The sequence below is a fragment of the Neodiprion pinetum genome, chromosome 3 (genome assembly GCF_021155775.2).
Source record: "Neodiprion pinetum isolate iyNeoPine1 chromosome 3, iyNeoPine1.2, whole genome shotgun sequence".
Classification (NCBI taxonomy): Eukaryota; Metazoa; Arthropoda; class Insecta; order Hymenoptera; family Diprionidae; genus Neodiprion; species Neodiprion pinetum.
Window position 1 is genome coordinate 38,655,485 of NC_060234.1, and position 21,046 is coordinate 38,676,530.

Below are 21,046 nucleotides of genomic sequence, written 5' to 3' on the forward strand. Positions count from 1 at the left end.
TTTTTAAATAACCCCATTACACGCTGACCACTTATCCACCGACGATAAATGAATTGCTAATGAACAAAGGGTACACCGATTATTAGGCGAGAACGTGTTTTTTGTTACATTATTATTTAAACTAGGTGGGAGGGGGAGGCTAAGTACAAAATTAGAAAATAAAAAGTGATTACTCAACTGAAATTTCCATGCTGACATGTAATATGATAAATATCAGAAGAATAGTCACACGAAGAGAATAAAAGAGCATATTTTACTCAAAAGTGCAGGAAAAGAGGGTAACAACAGGTTTTTCTTGTAAAAAATAGTTCGTAAAATGGTGAATTTACTTTACAAACGTTGAAAATCAGTGTCTGCAGAGTAAAATCTGCTACGTTTATAGTGAAGAAATATAGTTGACATGGGCATTTTTAACCAAAAACCTTCAAGTGTGCCTCTTTTACTGTAGTTTTGAGTAAAAATTTGCTATTTTACTTCTTCCGTGTTAACACGAAAAGTAAGCGGCACTTACCGTTTGTCATGCTAATAACAATTTCAGTTTCGATAGCGCTGGTTTCAACGCTGTAATTACAACTTTGACCGTTACGAAAACACTCACAGTGTTAAGCTTCGGGTAAATGGATTTTTGCAAACACCGTTGGTGGGACAAGTTGAACGGTTCCATGTCACGCAAACTTTCATTGTCAGTTCGACGCTGATTAATACGAATTCATTTCGACTGATGTAAGACCCTCAAACCACAAGTAATATGATACGTGGATGTATCTATAGATCCTGTGAATTACGGAAGGAATTTTTTTTTATTGTCAATTGCAGAATGCGAACCTCTGCACACAGCAAACCTCTTATTTCATCGTTGGGATTGCGAAGCCGTCCAAGACCGCGATCCAGTTTTGTACTAACAGGTTAATACCGCCACGATGGACAAGTTGAATAAGTTTTGTAAAAAAAAATAGAGAATTAAAAGGCGTACTCATTTGAGTACGGAGTTTTCAATGCGCTAGAAAATCAATATACACTTACGTTGTATATTTATATAGGCTATGGCTATACATAGAGATGGGCATGCCTAATAAGCGGCGGCGATCCCTCAAAAAATGTCACGAGTTCACGTCTCAAAATACTCCCGACTAAAATGTGGCTAAATTAATTAGAGCGTTTATTATCGAGGCCTCGCATATCCGTCTAACATTTTTCTCCAATCTTCGTCGTAATTTTAAGAAATACTGGCGATACGGAGCAAAAATCTATGCCAATATTATCAACGCAACAACAAATTATATTCAACGTACCGCGAGTGGTCTTAGAATCAATTTCAAACACTTTGTAGACAAATGTTTACGAAAACAGTCGTGTTGGATCACGGTATTATATGCGGCACGATAAATGGCAATTTGAAAGTCATTATACACTCTTTTTTTCCGATAGTTTGAAATTTTTTCATCAATCCACCTGCAAGCCCGAATACTTTGGTGATCAAACCATAGCATTGCTCGAATCTCAATGGTGCATGTAGGGTGTAAATTAATAAGATACCAGAGGACAGGACTTTCATCGTAAACAATTAAGTGCCTAAACAAATCTTTTGTTTTCTCGGGTCTGCAAAGAGGTTTTATTGCATCCTGCAGAACCTTTCTCCTTTTAGTTACGTAGGAGGATGTTATGCTGTGTATCCGAATAAATGAATGAATGAATAAATTAAATAAATATTCAAATTTTCATCCGAAATTATCAGCGCTGTTGCGACGCAGGTCAGGTCTGCGTATTTCCAGTCCAACGGTCATCGCCCATGGCTTTGAGCATCGTTCACAACCGGTAGAATTGCATGTTTTGAAACCGCTAAAGTGTACGATGATATATCTCGAAGGATTTCTCTAAAACGATCGGTCCTTTTTATGAAAATCTGCAAATCCGTTCCATGCGATAGAGGTACAAATTGTGTAATGACGTGTTTGGAAGTGTCAGCACGACCATTCATAACGGCTCAGTTCTGCCCAGAAACCACAAGGCGATTATCACGTGCAATGAAGGTTTTGCGGTTTATTCAATCACGGAATTCCGTCGTAGGCTGTCACTTTCCCACCAAACCAAAGTGCGGCCAGCGGTGAATCAAGGCTGACTTATCGTTAGAGACAGAGCGCAAGCTCGGTGTAATTTTCCATTGGATTCTCGTCGCCGTTGTGAAAGCCCCTTAAACGAAATCCTTCCCATCGATCGGCGCGGTTTGCGTGGGCGGCGGATTCCGGTGACGTTGCCTCGTATTTCTGCTCCGCTGGGGGCGCGTTCGGTATAAAGATGGGGGAGGGAAATGGGGGCGGAAACGGACGAGGGGAGAAACAGAGTGCCGGCGTACCGGCAATATCGGGGTTCCCCTCATTCGACGACGCGTTACGCCAGCTGGTACGGGAGAAGTCAGAAGCCGTTCCGCCTCTACACCTCATCCATGCATCCACACACCTCCCTTTCATTACTAACCTCCACCAGGGTCGAACACACCCCCGTGACGTCATTTCTCAAAGTACGTCGCAGTCACCCCCGTGTTCGCGAATCTGGTTCAGACATCGAGCCTGCGAACCGCAGCAGCGTTCATCGAAATGCTTTCTAAGATATAGGTGAGGATTCACGCATTGTACCCATTGTGCAATACCTGTGCACCGTCACGCTGACATTTTTTTGTAAAAGCTCCGTTTCGCCGGATATGGAACGTACAATCTTTTGGAACAGGCCGTCTACGTTACTCAGCTTCGTTCTTCGCACGGTATTTTCCTCAAGGACCTCACAATCTGTCACCGTACTTCGACTAGACCACCCTGCAAAATTGAACTTTCAATTCTTCAACGTGTTAGTATTAATTCCACTTGTAGCACGGCTTAAACTGTGAAAAAAAGAAGGTGCTATTTGCTGTTGATAGAAAATAATGCCCGCATAAAATCATTTCGTGTTCTGTGATAATATTTGGATAGATTCGCACGGTTACCTGAACTTTGAATACTGAAGTGTTTCAGCATTCTCACTTCCAGTATTTTTTCTCTTCTTTCGAGATGAAACCTTCGCCGAATGAGTTTTATACCGTTCACCTTCCGATACGTAATCATCGATCAATCGCGACTCTGAAACTTCTTGTTAACAGTATACCTAAGGTTGTATCATTTGTCTTAAGTCACCGTGTCGTACCCGATGACCTGAAACCTCCTGTTTCACCTTCTGGAATCGAGCTCAGGTCCGCAACGGTCGACGTTATTAGGTAGCCAGTAAACCGGGGTGAAGATTGCTCCCATTCGATGTGGAGATCAGGGATAAGGAGGCAGGAATGGAGTGCAAGTTGACGGAAAGTGGGTCGAGGATGAAACCGTACAACAAAGCATCGTCAAATCAGCAATCTTTTCCAGCGATCTGTGCAAAGTGACCGAGTGAAACGATTCGAGGAACACACAACGTCCGTTCATCTCAAGAGTGGATATTCCCAGCAAGCAAAGGGCAGGGAGATCAGGCCTGCGCATATTCTTGGCTTCCCGAAAAATACATTCATCATGAAATAATATCGCAAAAGGAACTTTCAAAGCTCTCCTTGGACGAACAACGCCATCAGGTACTTTTGCTTTGACCGCGTCTGTCTTTGAGCAGAGACGAGTCACGGATCCTGACTTTCACCTCATTATCCTTGGGAAGCTCCCACTGTGAAGGGACTTATTCAAGGCAGGTCAAATCCCGGGAAATATTCTCCCTTGGCGTATTCCACGAGACATCTGTTCTCACTTCTTCACGAGCTTTACCTTACTTTTGGCGTACCAAGACTGTCGCAGATCTTGCCAAGAACCGTCCGCCTTGCACGTCTTCACCTCGAGTCTAAGCCCGCATTTTTTCCTACGTACACCAAACTCATAATAGGGCCATGAAACGCAGCTGATAGAATGTACAGAGCGTTTGCGTAAGCATCCAACCGCCCTACGCTGAGTTTTAAACGTCACATCCTCATTCATGGATTCATTAATAATTACACATTGTTTGTCTAATATTCGGGCGCCGTTCACTTTAGCAACAGCCTGTTCTATACGTTCCACACAATTCCGCTGCGAGCCTACTTACGTCAGTGTAATCTCTCCCTAATATCGCAGCAAACGATCACATGCGCAAGAACCACTCGTAATTGATCAGAGCTTTTCGGATCAAACATGCGGTCTTGTAGTCTTGAGCGAACGAGCCGATAGATCGTTGAGAAATAATCGAGATTGCAGAGCTTTCCAATGCACACCGAAGCAGAAGATATACGAGTATTTCCTCGAGCATTTTTCGCATTCTACGCAGAGGAGGAAAAAGACACGAAGGTCACTTTCGTTTCATCCGATTTATTCTCTGGACGAATCGACTCCGTCGTTTCTTAGTCGTCGGTCGCCGTTTGGAAAACAATAAAACTCAACTTGTTGGAGCTGGGATTAATCGTGGAAATTTGTCGTAGTTGCGCCTGACGTTGAATCTCCGTTCAATTACGTCGGGAATTGGTAGCTGAGACACGTTCTCGCAGAAAAGTGGACGGGGTATGAGATTTCATTGTTCAAGAGTTTACGGAAAGATCAGGGATTACGCCACTCACGTAGACGCTTCGGACTTATGGCTATTTAATAACGTCGAGTTCCATATATCCGATGTGTCTGCGATAGGGTGAAACGTATAAAACTGAATTACGATTCAATTGATTCATATAGCGAAGTTTCGGAGTCGTCGAAAACAGGGGATAAATACGATTAAAAAATCGTCTGCCTTTGAAAAATTATTACTTTTCATTTAACTGTCGAAAAACTAGACCATTCTCACTGTCGGACTCACCGTACACGTGGAAAAATGTTTTTCTTTGGACGAAAGCTGATTAAAAATCCACATTCCGTAAACACGTCAAGTGTCCTTGACCTCTCTGTCGTAATTTTTTAAGTCTAAGTAGATAAGTCGAATTAAAATTGTCCGGAACGTTGTTTTCACTTCAGTTTTAAGGATGGTTTCGTTTTAAATTCGTATATTTTATTTTTATCATTTTTTCTGTTGCTGAAGCTTCTCTTCCAATTAGCGTGTTCAAGAACATCTCATGCATAATTATCTTGATGAAAATTAGAAGTGCAAACGGTGGAAAATAATTTCCTTCTACAATAGTTCAACTGCCTGGAGAGATAAATTTTTCACATAACGACTCTCAGAGTAAGGATCGAGGTTACGTCATACAAAGATAATAAAAATACCTTTTTTTGATTTTCTTCGGTCACTTGTAGCGACTGGAATTCATCGCAAATTGAAATGGGCAAACTCAGTACCAATGATCATTTATACTACGAATATTTTATTAAATTATGATTATGTACAAGCGTTTTTTCATACTTCAAATAAGTCATCGACTCTCGTAGCCGAAATTTACGAAGACTTGCAACTAGCTACGTGCAGTTGCGGAACGCCGTTTCACTGAACCCTGCAGTAATCGTCTGAAATACCACAAAGCAGTTGGTTATTCTATTGAATGGGATCCCCAAGATCGACGAGTATGTGGAAGAAAATTATAAATTTATCTTTATACCTGGCGTGTTCGACAAGATCCAGTCCAGGTACGCACCGACACGAGTGTTAACAGCGGGTTTCTTGTCGGCGCAAAGTTCTCCGAAACTGATTATTCCAACGAGAAATAATCTCCCATTGATTTCATTTTGCCAGAGAAGAGGTCCGCCACTGTCAAACTGCGAGGGGTAAATTTTTAATCGATGTGCATTAATATTATAAGTCACCGGATGTTGCGCAGCATTCTTCTTATATTACCTGACAAGCGTCTTTTCCCGGTGTATAAGTGCAGATTTGTTTGTTTGTAACCTGCGGAAACGATTGCTGACAACGATTGATCGACGTGACGTTCACCTTGACTTTTTGTAAGACGTCTGATTTCGCTCCGGCAAACTCGAGCGTGCCCCAGCCTGGAAATACAATATCAGAATTGGGGATGAAATTTCGAAGATATGCGACATAAAATTGTAAGAACAGGAACATACGTGGAATTCGGAATCTTAAACAATTCGACGACGTACCTAAAATTTCAACCTCATTTCCAACGAACGTCGTCGAGGCGTATGCGAAGGGAAGACACGCTGGACCCACATCCATATTAAAAACAATGGGTTCCAGCGTGAATACTAACGAAATGTCATTTGCGTTAGTATCCACGCTATACGATGGATGAAGAAGTATTTTGGCAACGAGGTGAAGTACCGCTGCCGATGTATCGGTACCTGAACATATTGTACATTTTAACGTAACTCATAATTAGATCAGCAACTTAACTTAAGTCAGAAAAAAGCTTTCGTTGTATCGTTAAGCTTGTCAAGGTGTAAATTTTTAGTTCGACTTTTTTCTCCGTGGTTAAAATCTAATCGTGAGTCTCAGCGGTAAAATTGCATGCCCACCAGTAGAAACGTCATGATCCCCAACCAAAACGGCGATTCCATTAGTAGCCATGTTCAGCAAGCAGTGAGCGGCGGATACAACGACAGTTGGGGAGATAATGGTTGCGCCACAGAAGACGAGTCGCTGATTGAGATCGACGATTCCAGACATCATCGGAAACTCGTGGATACCCGTCGTTGTGCCACCAACGATTCTTGACTGTGGCGAGAAAAATGTCTCGTTAAGGATCGAAACCTCGTGTTCAGGTCAAGCTTCTAACTCGAATCGGTGAAATTGACGAAAGGATGTGGAAGTCCATAGAATATTTACCTGCTTCTTCCATCCGCAGTTGCAGGTCGGTGAAGAGGCATTGGGCGTCGCTTCGAGGGTGCAGAGAAACCTGCCTCCGCTGGTTCCCTTAAACGCCGTGAAGACGATGTTCATGTTGTTGCCATTGGATGTGGTGTCGAAGGTTCCGACTCCGCAGTAATTGTGCGCATCGGCCAGCTGAAGGTTACCACTTGGGGAGATGGAAAGTCTGTCTCCAGCGCAGTTGTTGGACTGTGTAGGAACAAGTGTTCGAATGGCTTTGAGTGCATTCTGCGCAGTTTTCGATTCATCCATCCGACCGGATGGAACGGGGCTACGATTTACAGCCCTTACGGGCTCGTCGAGGGAGAAATAATTCAGTTTCTGTACTCACGGCTGGCAGGGAAAAGGTCTGACAACTGATCTTGACCCTCGTTGCGCTCTTCGCGTACCACCGACACGAATGTTGGCCAGTGTAAGACTCGGGGTACCCAGGGCTGTAGACGTAGTACGTTTTCCCGGGTGAAATGACTTGGTAGTAATCACAACCCGCGTCTATGGCCCAGGTCTTCGTCGACCAGCCAACTACGAGAGCTACCAGTGCCAAGTATTCTGTAAAGCGAATCGAGCGACGTTGGTTAGTCTGCGTGACCAACGAAAATATGCTTGAAAATTCAAACCAGCTGTACCGTACGACTCAATCAGTCAATCATAACTGGCAACCGCAACCCGATTGGTAAGATTGAGCAAGGAAAAATCCGCGAGAACTTCTTAAAAATAAGCCCTTCTGTTTCGCGTCTGTGTGAACTTTTTATTGGTCCAAGATAAATGACCAAGCGTCGTTTGTTTCACGTCATGCGTAACTCGAGGCGAAAATTGTCTTTATTTTGCTCATTTATCGACTTCTTTTACGTGCAGGCACGACTTTGCTGGTGTCGCAAATAGGATTTACATGCGAGGACGCGAGTAATTCTCTCCGTCGAACTTACTACCATGATAAGAGAGCGGTTCGTGTTTGTAATCGCAAACACCGATTTCTAACTATTTGTGTAACGTAGACGTGGAGCAAATATATTTAGTGCGTCTGCCTTGCAAAATTGTGCAGTTCTTAACAAAGTCTGGTTGTTGTCAGTTGACTCGAATAACAATAGTTATCTGATCGTACTGTTGTGCGATGTACAGGTGTGGAGTAACGCTCTGTGCCTGCAGGTGTAGGCACGAATACATTTTCATAATTCTTCTCAGTGGCATGTAACGTGTGCTGCGTATACTAATCAAACAAAGTACCGCTCATCGTTGGCATTGGACTGAAGACGTAGTGTAAATGATTATTACAGTTTTTATAGTGCGTATATAGAACTGTAAACGATAACGCTCTGAGGTCAATGAAGATCTAGACCAATCTTCGAGATCAACTCGTTATGCTGGGGCAAAAATTCGTACTGAAATTTTTACAACTTCACATTGAGCAATATTTGATTTGTTATAGTCACTAAAAAACTTTGTTCAAATTGATGTCGTTGTGATAACGGTTTGAGGATTATTGGAATTACAAGAAAATGTAACGCTAGCAGCCATAATCAAAAATAATAGTAATGCGTACTAAATTTTGACTCGCACATTCACAAACTCATTTTCCGTTTGTATTCTGAGCTGTATTTTTCAATGATGGTAAAAAATGTTAACAGTTGAGTACTACTACGTAGTAATTACGACTCGAAAATTCTCTCGGTGCTCGTTCGAATTAGTATGTCAGATAAGAAAATAGCACAGATAAAGCAATGGTGCGTGTATGATTCGCCGGGCGAAATTCTAGTTGTACAACCGATTCTTGGTTCGTCGTAGTTGTAAAAATCAACGCGGTAATGTACTATCCGTGCAACACGATCGAAAGTTCAATTGAATTCACACCTGAGCAATTATCTCATTTTCATACCCCAACACCGCACAACTACCTACAGGGACTCTTTTTTCCTAACAGCTATTTATTTCTGCCACTCCCTCCCTGAGGAAGTAGTAACGTCATCTTCACTTTCGATCCTAAAAGTCCGGCTACGAAACTACCTCTTTTCCTTAGACGGAATCATGGCTTAGACATTTTTGACACGTTGACTTAGACATGTTGGATTAATCATTATTCTGTTTTTCTCATAATATCAGTATCATTTAAGTATTTTGTATTATTAGTACAAATTACTCACTATTTCTCATTTATATCTTCATATCTTTATTTCTAATGCATTTTTATTTTTATTATTATGTTACTTATTTTATATTATTTTTTCTTATTCTCTTATATTTCTTTTCTACTTATTATTCTAAACCTAATTACCGACTTATTTCGAGTTATTCCATAGCTTTGTAATTTGCCTCAGGGTGCTACCAAGGCATAATAAACTGAACAATCAATCAATCAATCAATCAATCATTTGACGTTCGAAAAAATTTTACGTGTACACTTACCGATATTAAGCTGGACTATAAGATTAAACTATCGCCCTCAAACTATCGATATAAAAATGATGCAAAGTTTGTGCAATGTATTATTTTCGACTGTTAATTAAAATCGAAAAATGCAACACAAAAAAGGAACATAACATTCAAGAGACCCGTGGCAGCTTCTCCATTGTCATGCGAAACGTCTATAAAAGATATCGTGAGTGAAAATGATGGACTCGACAGTATTTAACGCGAATAGTGCGAGCATAATCTAGAGAATTAAATTTTACCTATCATTGTATTTCAATGAGATCATACCTAAAACGCATTCTATCTCCGTCATAGAAAATTTTAGCTCAACATAGAACTTCTTAAACAAGTGTGTTTTAAAAAATATTTCTTCGATTGAAGAATACTACACGATTAAGGTATTACTCTAAATTAACGCGAAATTCAAACGACCATATAATTATTTGGACAGATTAAACCAGCTGTCATTAAATTACTCACTTGTCATCGTACAAGATTGTGGCACTTTACGCGACTGTCGCGGTTTTAAATACCGTGGTCGTTCTTATAGCCCAACAGCTGCACACGCCGGTAACTCGCGAACTGAAAGCACTGATAACACTTGTGCATATGAAAGCTCCATGTTTTCATACTAAAGAGACCTCCAAAATACTGCAAATACCGCTTGGATATAAAGAAAATGTTTAGACGCCTAAAAACTAAAGCGTAAAAAAATCTGATGACTCCCCGATGGTCACTGCACGCGATTTATACAGTCAGCTTTCAGGGCGCTGAATCAACATTTGTAGAGGCACGATAGACGAGCGCTTATCTCATGGTGCCACAACAACCAAACCAGCCGGTGTCATTGGCACCTTGGTGAAAACTTTGGATGTTTGTTTGATATTAAGAATATTTACCCGTTTGAAATCAATTTTAGGGAAACACGAAGTCGCAAGTATTGTAAGCTTCGTATTTTTCTCTCGATTTATCGAGAATCTTTAACTTCCACAATTCATCAATTATTGTGTCAACCTTAAATAACGAGTGTAAGACAATTTTCCAGCCAAATTTACGGTTAAGGACAAGGAATGTCACCTTGACGATTAATTATTTTCGAACTCGGTAACTGGGTCATCGAATACGTATAATCATAATTATGAGTTTGCAAACATTTCATGATATTCAAATGCAGTAGCTGCGTTTTCCGAAGTTTGTTTATGCCACTTCAAGCAAATTGTTATGTTACAGAAGTGTGTAACATATTGCGAGGTAAATTCCAAGTTGGAAATGTAATTATCCAGACAGGTTGCCCACAATAACAAGAGCGTGAAGTGCATTGAAAATGATAAACTTCCTCTAATCACGCGAAATTTCAACATTACCGACTCCTTACCGAAAGGTATGTACGTATTTCGATTCTATCCAAACCGTATCCTGTTTGACGACGAATACTTATTAAATTTGCATATTCGGCTGATAAGGAAATTAGGATATCGTGATAATTTTACAACGCGACACAATAAATTATAGTTTATATGCTCACTTACGTATAAGTTATCTTCTCTGAAAATGCGCTATTCGTTAAACAACTAATGAACAGACATCGCATTGACTTTTGAATTTCACGTTTTAACCATAACTCCATGTCATCTCCTCGGATACAAAATATTCCTCAACGATAAGTGCGGAATAACAGCTGCCCATTGTACATTATTTTAAGCATTAATTAGGATAAGAAATTTTGCGCAAATATTTGTGGGTACCCAGCTGGTTTAAACAGCTGGCTAATCATGTAATTAGTAATTACATGATTAGCCAGCCTCATACATCGGGCGGCTCGCAACATTCCAGGTCAAGTTGAAACTAATCAGGATTATTATAGTCCATAGACAACGTTATCTTGACGAACAACGTAACGTACATCGAGAATTACTAAGTACAAAGTAACACTTTGAAAGGCTATAGCATTTCAAACTTGGAAAAATATAAACAGCTTATCTCGTACCAGGAAGTATAACAGAGATAATTACTATGAATAATTCACAATTTATTTCACGATATTGTACATAGTAGATATTTTATTTGCATGACTATCAAACGTTTCGAAACACGTGACTGATAAAATTAAATCAAGTAGGTTAACGTTTCGAGAGTTCAACGGTTTTTTTTTTGTATATTGCGCTGTAGTTGTGATATTATATTGAAATCGAGCTGGCACGGTCCATGAGATATTCGCGGGTCAATTGTAGATACGAAACGACTGAATATAATTGACGAGCATGTTACAGGATATTTTTTTCCGTAACTCCAAATTGATAACAATTACTTGCATGTATCTTGAAAAATGATTATTCTGTGAATCTACACATTAAGCTATCAGAGCATGCCGCTTCTGTAAGCCAATTATATAGTAGGATTGGTAAAAAATAAGAAATCAAGAGGATGCTGTAGTCAGTATTCACCGATAGAGTAAAATTTCACTCTTTTTCATCATTATCGAAGCCTACGCAGCGATGATGTGAAAATACCGCTGTCAACCCAGTTCAACATATAATTCGGAACAAAAATATCCAAAAACTTTTTTGTGCAGTGCGAGATTAAAGCCAGGAAATATATTTCTACAATCAGTGGTCAATCAATCAATGACAAGAGTACATTTCCTGGTCACCTTTTGGCAGCAAAGAAAAAAAAAATTTTTTGGATATTCAGACTCGGTATTGCATATAGAATTGCGCTGACTTGTGACATTTTCACTTCATCGCTGCGTGGACTTTAATAATACTGAAAGATAATGATATTTCACTCGGTCGGTAAAGACTGACTATAGCATCTAGTATTTGAAAAGTTTGCCTTCTAACCATGGTATGTAGATGGTGCCGCCGCCCTGGTGTTTGAAACCTAAAATAACAAACCGAAAGCTAAACTTTCATTGTGGCGACGGATAAAATGCGGTGGTATCATTGGCAGAAGATATTATCCCGAGCCCCTCTATGCGATATTACATTATCTGTGGCCAATGGTAATGGCGCACTCACTAGTCGCTGTAATGTAATCCAGCCTTAAATCCAAGTGAGTTAAATCAAAGAGTTAAATATCGCTGCTCGAGAGCGACGCTGTGTTTAAAGTATTTTTGATCGACAAACGTATCGTCGTAGCCTTTGTTGTGAAGTTTCTGCGTTACAAAGGAAGGCCCAATTACTTTCGAAGAATACATTTTTCCCACTCTGTACGAAAGCTTTTTCCTTCATGATTGTGCCATGTCATATTTCTATGGAGCACCTGTCACAAATTTTGATAACTGCCACGAAAAACGTTCTGGACGAAAGGTACAATTCGGTAATTTTTATTTAGTTGTCATCGGAATGAAACTAGATAAGAATTTAAATACGATTGCTTTATACTGGAAATAACCACATTGTTAATTTTTTTTTTAGAAATATGTTCAGTTTTGTCATGAATTAGATAGAAAACAAGCTTGTTGTATTAGGTTCAGTTAGGTTAGGTATTCGAATTCCGTAATTCTTATGTTCACTCTTTTACGATCTTCCTAAAGACGTTGAGAAGTACAGTTAATGTAGAAAATAGTATTCAGATTAGAAAATTTCAGCCTCATTTCACCTGATTAATTTATGTATTTTATTCTGCATTGCTCTCATAGCATAATAAACACAGATCTTTGGCACCTGATGGCACAGATCTAGAACCAGTTCACAGATCCAGACACCGCCACAAACACGTATCTAGATCCAGACACGCTCCAAAGCTTAAACTCTCACCTAATGACACACAGGATATGAATCCTGAAAATGAAAATGCCTCGACATCAAAAAGTAGGAGTAAGCGCCATCTCCAAAAAGATATACAGCGCCTACTCGAAGAAAATGAAAAATTGGCATCTAGATTGGAATCATCTGCTGGAGATTCCGGTATACAACAAAGTGAGAAGCTTTTTTCACTCTGGTGTTCACCTTATTCTTTCATTACAAACAATCAAAATTTGGCCATTTTCATTTCTCAGGTACGGCTAAGGATCTGAGAGATAAGGAAGCACTGATAATCAAATTACAGAACAAAAATGAAAAGATGCAGATTGCTTGCAAAGATATTAACACAGAGAATATAAAGCTCAAAGAACTTTTAAATCAGCGAGAAACTGATTACAGAAAACTGCATATACATCACGAGGAGTTGACACAGTTCGCTCAAGGGATAGAAGAGGAGAAAAATCATCTCTTGATTGTCACTCAAAAGTTGAAAGCAGACAAATTACAACTCACAGAAGACTTGGGCTTGCTGAAAAATTTAATCTATAAGCTTAATGTGGAAATTGAGAGGTATCAAGACAAGTTGAGGCAAGAGGATCGTAACGGCTTGCAACAAATTGACACTGGCACTGCTTGTGAAGTTGATACAACGAATGATACTAACAAAATGTTAGAATCATGGGGTCGAGTCAATATTCATGCTCTGGGCCCGTTGCTCGATGCTTACCAGGAGAATCTGTCGGAAAAAGATGACCTTATAAAAAAATATGGCAAAGAAATCGAAGAGTTTAGTGGAAGATGTAAAGACATAATTGCCGAAAATGAAATGTTGCACAAAGAAATAAAAGACCTAGTGTCAAAGGTATTGTTGTCACAGTAAGATCATATATTATCTTTATTTTTCATTGACTTTCATCTTACTATTTTACATAACTTTATTACAGCTGAAGAGTAAAACAGAAGAAATCGAAGAACTCACTCGAGACGCAACAGTGGTAAAAGAACAAAATGATCTTCTGACGAAGCAGGTCTCATTGCTTAAGCAGAAGCTAGTGGAGATACACGCTGTATACGAAAAAAAGGTTGAGTCTATGTCGCGCGATAATGAAAAAATACACAATGATTTTCTGGCCTGCAAATCAGAGCTCAGTAATATTCAAGGGAAATACGAAATTCTTAACGAAGGTTACGAGAAATTGAAGCACAATAACGAACGAACGATGCCAGTTTCTGTGCACATGGCAGCAATTGATGAGTGTAAGCATTTATTTGAGGAATTGAAGAGTCAGTATGAGTTGGAAAAACAAAAGCTTCTCAACAAAATAAAATATCTGGAGGAAACTCAACCTGAAAATGAGAGACAGCTGATAATAGTCACTGCAGAAAGGGATCAGCTTAAAACCACAGTCAAGTGTTTGGAAAAAAATTTAAAGTAAGTTGTTATTTTGTTCGATTATTTATTTGATCATGTTCTGGTAGTGTGAGCATCTCGATGGATAATATTCGACGTCAATTCTTAACTGTCACGTATTCTGTAATCATGAATTTTCACCTGTAGACGGACTCAACATAAGTTAGAACATCTGCAGAATTCTATATATTCTATCCAAGTGTCCCGGGACTCGCTAAAGCGGCAATTAAATAAGACAGCTGGATACTGTGAGGAGTTAGCAGCTGAACAGGAGAGATTGGTCAAAGAGAACCGTGAGCTATCAGTTGTGCTGCAAGAAAGAGAAAAAGAAAACGAGAATTATCAGTATCTTGGTGACAGTATCGTCAATCGAATGGGAAATTTAAAAAATCAAATAAAGGTAAGCTCAAGAATCTGAGATCACATTCCAAACCATCCATAAATGTTTTTAGTGTAAAACAACATTTTACTTGATTTATTACGCTCAAATTTTCAGAGTGTACAGGCGGGAGCAAAGGAACAACTGAAGACTGTAGAGAAGCATATAAAAAGTCAGGAAATCGGTGCGGATCAAATGAAAACGGAATATCAGCGCGAATTGGAACGCCTTAAGCAATTACTGAGGCAAAAAGAAGATCTGATCGGTAAACTTCAAAGAGAAAAATACGCGACGCAAGATAATTTGGAGCTCGTCTGGCGTGCTGCTACCAGCGGAGATAAAAAAGTGAAGGATGTGTTAAAGAATACGAAAATATATAATATTTGAAACACAGGGTAAAATTTCGCGGTAGGCGAAATACCAGAATGTGTATTAATCCCATGAAAGGTACATAGAAGTGAATTCTATTAAATTTAGCAGCTTTCAAAGCTATGCAAGTCGCTCGCTCTTAGTCTCGGACTGATATAATCGCCAGTTCAGTTAGCTGCAATGCAAAATGAATGAAATGCACGAACACAGGCTAGTGAGTAGCTTGAATTAGAGTCAGAGATACCGAAACATTGCGGAACAAATTGAGGATCATATCAAATGTTATTTCAAGTTGGGACATCACAAAATATTTACTCTGCGAGGGATTGCAAGCTTGCAGCTTGAAATTAGTGATCTGTAGGTCGGATAATGTGACGTTTCACAAAAAAGAAACTGATTAATTTATACTACCTATTTTAAGCACGTCGCTCAATCACGCAAATAGATATGTATATTGCACCTGGCAAAGCGCAGGTCGCTCAGTGTGAAAAATTTGTACGGAAATCTGTGGAATAGCATACAAATTAACTATTCATCACGACGAAGGTTTGTAAAAAATTGGTCACTGAAATTTTCATTGATAACAATCGTATAACAAACAAACATACGTATCGTATTTAACATGAATCAATTCGAATAAATTGAAATTTGATCTCTAATATTGAAATATGCGCAACGTTTGCCGCCAACAGACGGTTACGTGGGAGTATTTAAGTGATTCTTCTAGTCGTAGTTACACGTATACAATGAAATATCTAGTCATTCCATCATATTTGCAATATTTATATTCATATTTATGATATACAATTTTTAATCACGAGAAAATTTGTTTCTTCGTCAGTTTGTTGACCCAACCTGCAAGTATCAGATAAATAAAAACAGAGCAAAAATCAATTCAAAAATCACCACAGCATAGATTTTGTCGTCAAGATATTTCGCAAGTGATGCCTGGACAGTGTTATCATGCAGCAGATCCTTACTGATTGTAATGTGACAGGAGGCAATCATTTGAAATGGACTTAACATGTCGGATGTATACATACGGTGTCAGCTACCTTATTTTAGTCGTGACATCAACCAATAATAAGTGGTAGCGAAGGTTGTTAAGGCATATTGCCGAGAGGACACAATAATAGTTTTAAAAGCTGAAAGCGCCTTTTATAGCTATGATCTCACACCTTCCGTTGATTTACACAACAAGTAGAGGATTACATTTCAATGATTTTACGTCAGATTACCTGGAAGTTCTCGCGTAGTTTTCGAATATATGAATAAGAAACAGTCGTTCCGTTAGATCTGGAACTCCAATTTCGCATTCAATAGTCGCCAGCGAAATCAGACGGTCGTAAAATCATTTTTATTATAATCGTTATTTTAACACCGAGTTCATTTACATATATACGTACATACGCGTGTACCTACAGCGTTACGCAATAGGAATTCGTCTTGTCATTCGGTACGATAAACATATAGCTACTCTTAATGCATCTACAGATTTACTCATTTTTCTTCCTTCATAATCTCTGAATATATATTCCGCAAGATTCTGTAAATATGGAAAACATCTCACGAAGCTAAAAACTTGACGGATCAGGGTTCAAGTGTACATCCGTCGTGCTCATCGATTCGTTTCGCAATATACCGTGACAAATTTTTAAACTAGTAGAAAACAATCTACCTTTCGAATACATCAGTATCGACGGAATGCCGGGTAGAATATCAGACCCTTGACGTGATCACCTTGATGTTTAAGAACTTCCTTAAAAACTCGTGCGGCGGCCACATTGAAATTTAACATGCACCAATAATGTCATATTTGATTGTAAATTTTGGGTTTCATCGTATTTTCTACGCTATATTGAATCAATGTAACCATATAAGAGCCTGGCAGCTTGCACGAAAGTTTCTGTGCTGTGATATTCGTATGATTCATCTAAAACGAACAGCTGATTATTTTTTCGACGCCATGCTGCTTTTCGTACATCTTGTAACTTCTTCGATAAAATTGTTGAAAACTTTTTTATCGTATAGAGTGGATAAGGGAAATCGTTCTCAGAGTACGATTAGTTTTTGCTATCGAGCTGAATACATGAAAACAATTAAGATTCGCCAAATTGTCACATTCTCATTTCGTGTGCTCTGGGTGAAATTTCTACTCATATTATCAAAAGAAACATCGAGATTCCCTATATTTTCGAACAGCAGCTTTGTATCAGTAAGAAACGATAAATCGCAGCGCGCTATTCTCGCGTGTTGCAATGCTTTGCGTGTTCGTAGCGTTTATAGGTACATTTAATCTTAACAAAACGTTCGGTGTTATTCTATTTACAAAACGCCCGCAGTCTTTTCAAGTATCAAAAATATTTTCATATAATTCTCACTGATGCCTTATAAATTACCCCATGGCGGAAAAAATAAATTTTAATCGTCCCGAGGTTTCGAGAAAGACGAAAATTCTGAATAAGTGAGTGCTCGCTCTTGACGCTCGAAACAGCTTTTATAATATACCAGGGATTGCGAGGATGTCGAGTAGGCACACTATTCATAAAAGTCATTGACGTTTCTGCATTCTCATTGTATATACCTTTGTTAGTATAGTAGGTACATAATATCTAGATGTATACAGAATCTTACGCTAGATCGTATTTCGTCGAGATTAGATTGAGCCGTAACCTTTTAGGAGTACAACAGTACAAATACGTCTAAGCAAACGTATCGACCAAGTAATCGTAATCTTGAAAGAAAAAAAGAAAAACAAAAAAAAGAAGACGATCGCACGAGGCGGGACGAAGTTACGCGGCCGGTAAGTCTCGTATCGAATTTTAAGTTGCGTTAACGCAGCTGGCTACGAGCTTCGTGAAAGTCCGGAAGAGGTCGGATGATCGTCTTTCGACGTGTAGAGCCAAAATGCCGTCTGCTAGGCGCGTCGTCTGTCGAACTGCTGAGGTAACCGGGTCGTATTTCTGACGTAAAACTCGCTGTGATAACTGACAAAGAATTTGCGAATTGAAAAATAGTGCTCGCGGTTCAATTCTGTGTCGGCCAATCCTGGTTGGAGCCAAATAACGGATAACTGTGACCGGATACGTGCGAGTGTTCAACCGGTAGACATTGATTTTTACTCTTTTGGCTTTCCGCCGTCAGATGATCAAGCGACGAAACGTCATCGTGCAGTTCTGACTCTATTTACAACCCGAGTAATCGTCTCTAGAATCTTATTTTCGACGATAACCCTGGACTACTGCCACTGACACGGATAGTCGATAGAGACTCTTCTAGAAATTCTACTTCTTTCAAATGTAATTCATTTCTTTTAGAGAATATATCAGACGTCGTTCTGTGACGACAAATTTGTATGAATAATCAAATTCTGTTCGACTGTTTTTGTTTTTCTTACTCTTGCCGTATCGATACAACAGCAACATCATCATCACTGACCGAAATTGTTTGACATATTTTTTTTTTGTCGTTGGTGTAATCGTGTTTCAGCTGAGTGGAAGATTACGTTGACTCGTACACAACTGAGTAAATTTTAATTTGATCAATACAAAGTCGAGTATTACGAGCGAAAAAGAGTGAAATAAAAGACAGCAGTTCACACAGTAGTAATTATGTCGCTCTAAGCCGCTCCGACGTTAGATAACATCGCCTCGCGTTATATACGCTTATACAGGTTCCCTCACATTACGTAATTTTCGAGTTGCATGCAAGGTGCAGTTCACGGAAGACAAGATATCGCGTATATCCTTGTTCGGACTACGACCGTTCTCTCACCCCTTTCCATTCGAGAAGCTGAAAGTGGAAAAAAACTCCTGTATTAAACCCGTGATTCACCGAGAACGTCACGATCAGGAGTGAATCACGCGATTGAAATTATATCCGCGTCTAACTGCGCGACGCTGACAGTTTTAAAATTCTTTACTATTATTATTATTATTATTATTATTATTATAATCATTATTCATCTTGATTTTTGTTACTCTTGTAATATCTTGTAACGAACTGCACGTTCCGCGAATGACGTCCGCAGAGCCGTTGAGAAGTTTCAAACAACTCCGAGGGTTCGTTAACCTCGTGTAGTAGCAATTGTCAAAAGCCCCGCTGCAATCTATCTCTTTAGGTTAAATACAGATTTGTCCGTTGCGGAAACGGGTCAGTCGGTGCGCAGGTTCGGCAACAAAGCGTTGATTGAACGAATCATTCCGTAGTACGTATCTACGTGGGTGTAACAACGCTAGCTAGAAATAACAACAATAATTCGTATAATCTACAATGAAAAATTCATCGGTTTCGTAATTTCTTTCACAAATCATACGCTTCCGAAAGTCTACCAACAACTTCCGGTTTCGCGTAGAAACTGACAATGAAACGCGGTGTCACTCTATACGAATTATGAGCTACATGGCGCACGGCAGAGAAACAATTGCACAGCGCTATTACGCGTCATTTGTTTATCCGCAGTGCGAGTCGTTGTTGCGAAGAGAAACACGCGGTTCCTACGGAGTTTCGAAAACCTTTAACGAGCTCATTGTCAATCAGCGTACGAGATCCGAAGTTGTAGGTGGACGATCACATCGCTGTACCGCGTAAAGCAAAAGCTGGGATCTAATCAGTCATCAGAGTTACACAGGAAAAATGAATTCGGAATCGAGTGTGTTCTGACGTATATTTCTCGGCGTTGGTACAGAAACGAAGATTATACGTATTATAATTCGATGGAGAGAGAACAGAATAGACAATAATACATCGTCGGAATGGTGTAGAATAATGGGCCGTGGTACCGTTGAGCGTGAGCACCGTACACCTGAGTAAAAAAAAAAAAAAACTTAGGAAAAATAAGAGAGGAAGAGGAAAGGAAGCTGATCGGCGCATCGCATCGCATCGCCCCCGCCTCTGCATCGTCGACGAGCATCGCATCGCATCTCTGGGTTAAGTCGCGCAGCGTAATATCGCGACAGCGAGCGAAGCGCCCCTGGCGGCGTGCCGAGGAACCGGAAGCCGGCGTCGTTGGCCAATAAACAAACGACGAGCGAGGTTCGCGGCGGCTGGCGGTACGAAGGAAGGCAAGCGAGGCGCCTCACGTCGGAATCGCCTGACAAGTCGTCGCGCTGCAGCTGCGGTGCGGGTGGTTGTCAAAGGTGGAGGAAGGAAAGCCGGCGCGTTGCGTCGCAAAGATATCGCGACTTTTTTAACCCCGAGTAACCTCCGAGCCAGCGGTGATAACTGATAAGAATCGCGGAGAGAGATAGAGTGACAGAGAGAGAGGGAGAGTGCGTGTGTGAGTGAAGTGAAGTTACCGAGGAGGGTCGACGCCAAGTTTCGACTGTTTTTCACCCCGCGTGCAGCTCAAAGTCGTACCGACGACTGTCATCGGCGAGTTTCTCGGCTCTGATCTCGCACCTTGAGAGAAGTCAGCAGCCCGGCGGCGCTATGAATGAACAGAGGTTAACGGGACCGTGTGTGATTCTCGGAGATGATCAGTGATTCGGATTTCGACGATCAGACCCGGGATAAATTCGCACCCCGTTTCGCTAGCATTTTACTATCGAGGACGTCGAGGTTCGAAACAATAAAGGGAGGATGGAGTTCGAGCTCGACGGCAGCCTGAAGGAATGGGCCAAGGATAAGCCGCTCAGCATCCTGCAGCTCGATCCAGCTGACAGAGCGGTTCTCAGGATTGCCGGTGAGTGTATCGCCAGTTGGCGTTTTACTTTCTTTCTTCTCTCGGTTTTTAGCCCCAATAATTCGATCGGAAATTTCCAACTTCTCGCAAATTTTATTTACGCGTAAACATCCGGCGAGACGTTGTTTAATTCTCCTTGAGGATAACCTTTGTTTGCTTTACTTGAACCAGCTCCGCCGATGAAGCGCTGCGACAAGTTTTTTTTTTCCCGCCTAACCGGGAATTAAGTTGTGTATGTAAACAGATTTTAACGTCGACGAAATTTGCGA

General features: G+C 40.2%; 3 protein-coding genes across 9 annotated transcripts in view; 2 read left to right on the forward strand and 1 right to left on the reverse strand.

The window, feature by feature from the left end:
• Nucleotides 1-5,306: 5,306 nt before the first annotated feature.
• Nucleotides 5,307-9,905, reverse strand: LOC124213990 (venom serine protease 34). Its single transcript, XM_046615895.2, has 8 exons — nucleotides 9,670-9,905; nucleotides 7,115-7,332; nucleotides 6,742-6,972; nucleotides 6,432-6,630; nucleotides 6,057-6,257; nucleotides 5,794-5,945; nucleotides 5,558-5,714; nucleotides 5,307-5,465 (listed from the first exon to the last, which is right to left on the reverse strand). The coding sequence occupies exons 1-8, from the start codon at nucleotides 9,674-9,676 to the stop codon at nucleotides 5,443-5,445; spliced, it is 1,188 nt and encodes a 395-aa protein (XP_046471851.1). The 5' UTR covers nucleotides 9,677-9,905; the 3' UTR covers nucleotides 5,307-5,442.
• Nucleotides 9,906-12,223: 2,318 nt separating this feature from the next.
• On the forward strand, nucleotides 12,224-16,529 carry LOC124213988 (Centrosomal protein 89kDa). 2 transcript variants are annotated; one of them, XM_046615886.2, is made up of 6 exons: nucleotides 12,224-12,240; nucleotides 12,830-13,109; nucleotides 13,190-13,797; nucleotides 13,880-14,367; nucleotides 14,494-14,746; nucleotides 14,843-16,529. In XM_046615886.2, the coding sequence occupies exons 2-6, from the start codon at nucleotides 12,965-12,967 to the stop codon at nucleotides 15,110-15,112; spliced, it is 1,764 nt and encodes a 587-aa protein (XP_046471842.1). In that variant the 5' UTR covers nucleotides 12,224-12,240; nucleotides 12,830-12,964; the 3' UTR covers nucleotides 15,113-16,529. The 2 variants fall into 2 exon arrangements, with proteins under 2 accessions (XP_046471842.1, XP_046471840.1); XM_046615884.2 differs by lacking the exon at nucleotides 12,224-12,240 and adding an exon at nucleotides 12,251-12,497.
• A 3,524-nt stretch (nucleotides 16,530-20,053) lies between these two features.
• The window catches only part of shot (dystonin-like protein short stop), a 173,189-nt gene continuing 172,196 nt past the window's right edge, over nucleotides 20,054-21,046 (forward strand). For 2 of the 6 annotated variants that reach the window (XM_069134147.1, XM_046615848.2), the window contains exon 1: nucleotides 20,054-20,777. In XM_069134147.1, coding sequence (XP_068990248.1) covers nucleotides 20,675-20,777 — 103 coding nt within the window. In that variant the 5' untranslated portion in view covers nucleotides 20,054-20,674. The remainder of the gene's footprint in view (nucleotides 20,778-21,046) is intronic. The other 4 variants (XM_046615879.2, XM_046615880.2, XM_046615859.2 and 1 more) reach the window with 3 other exon arrangements.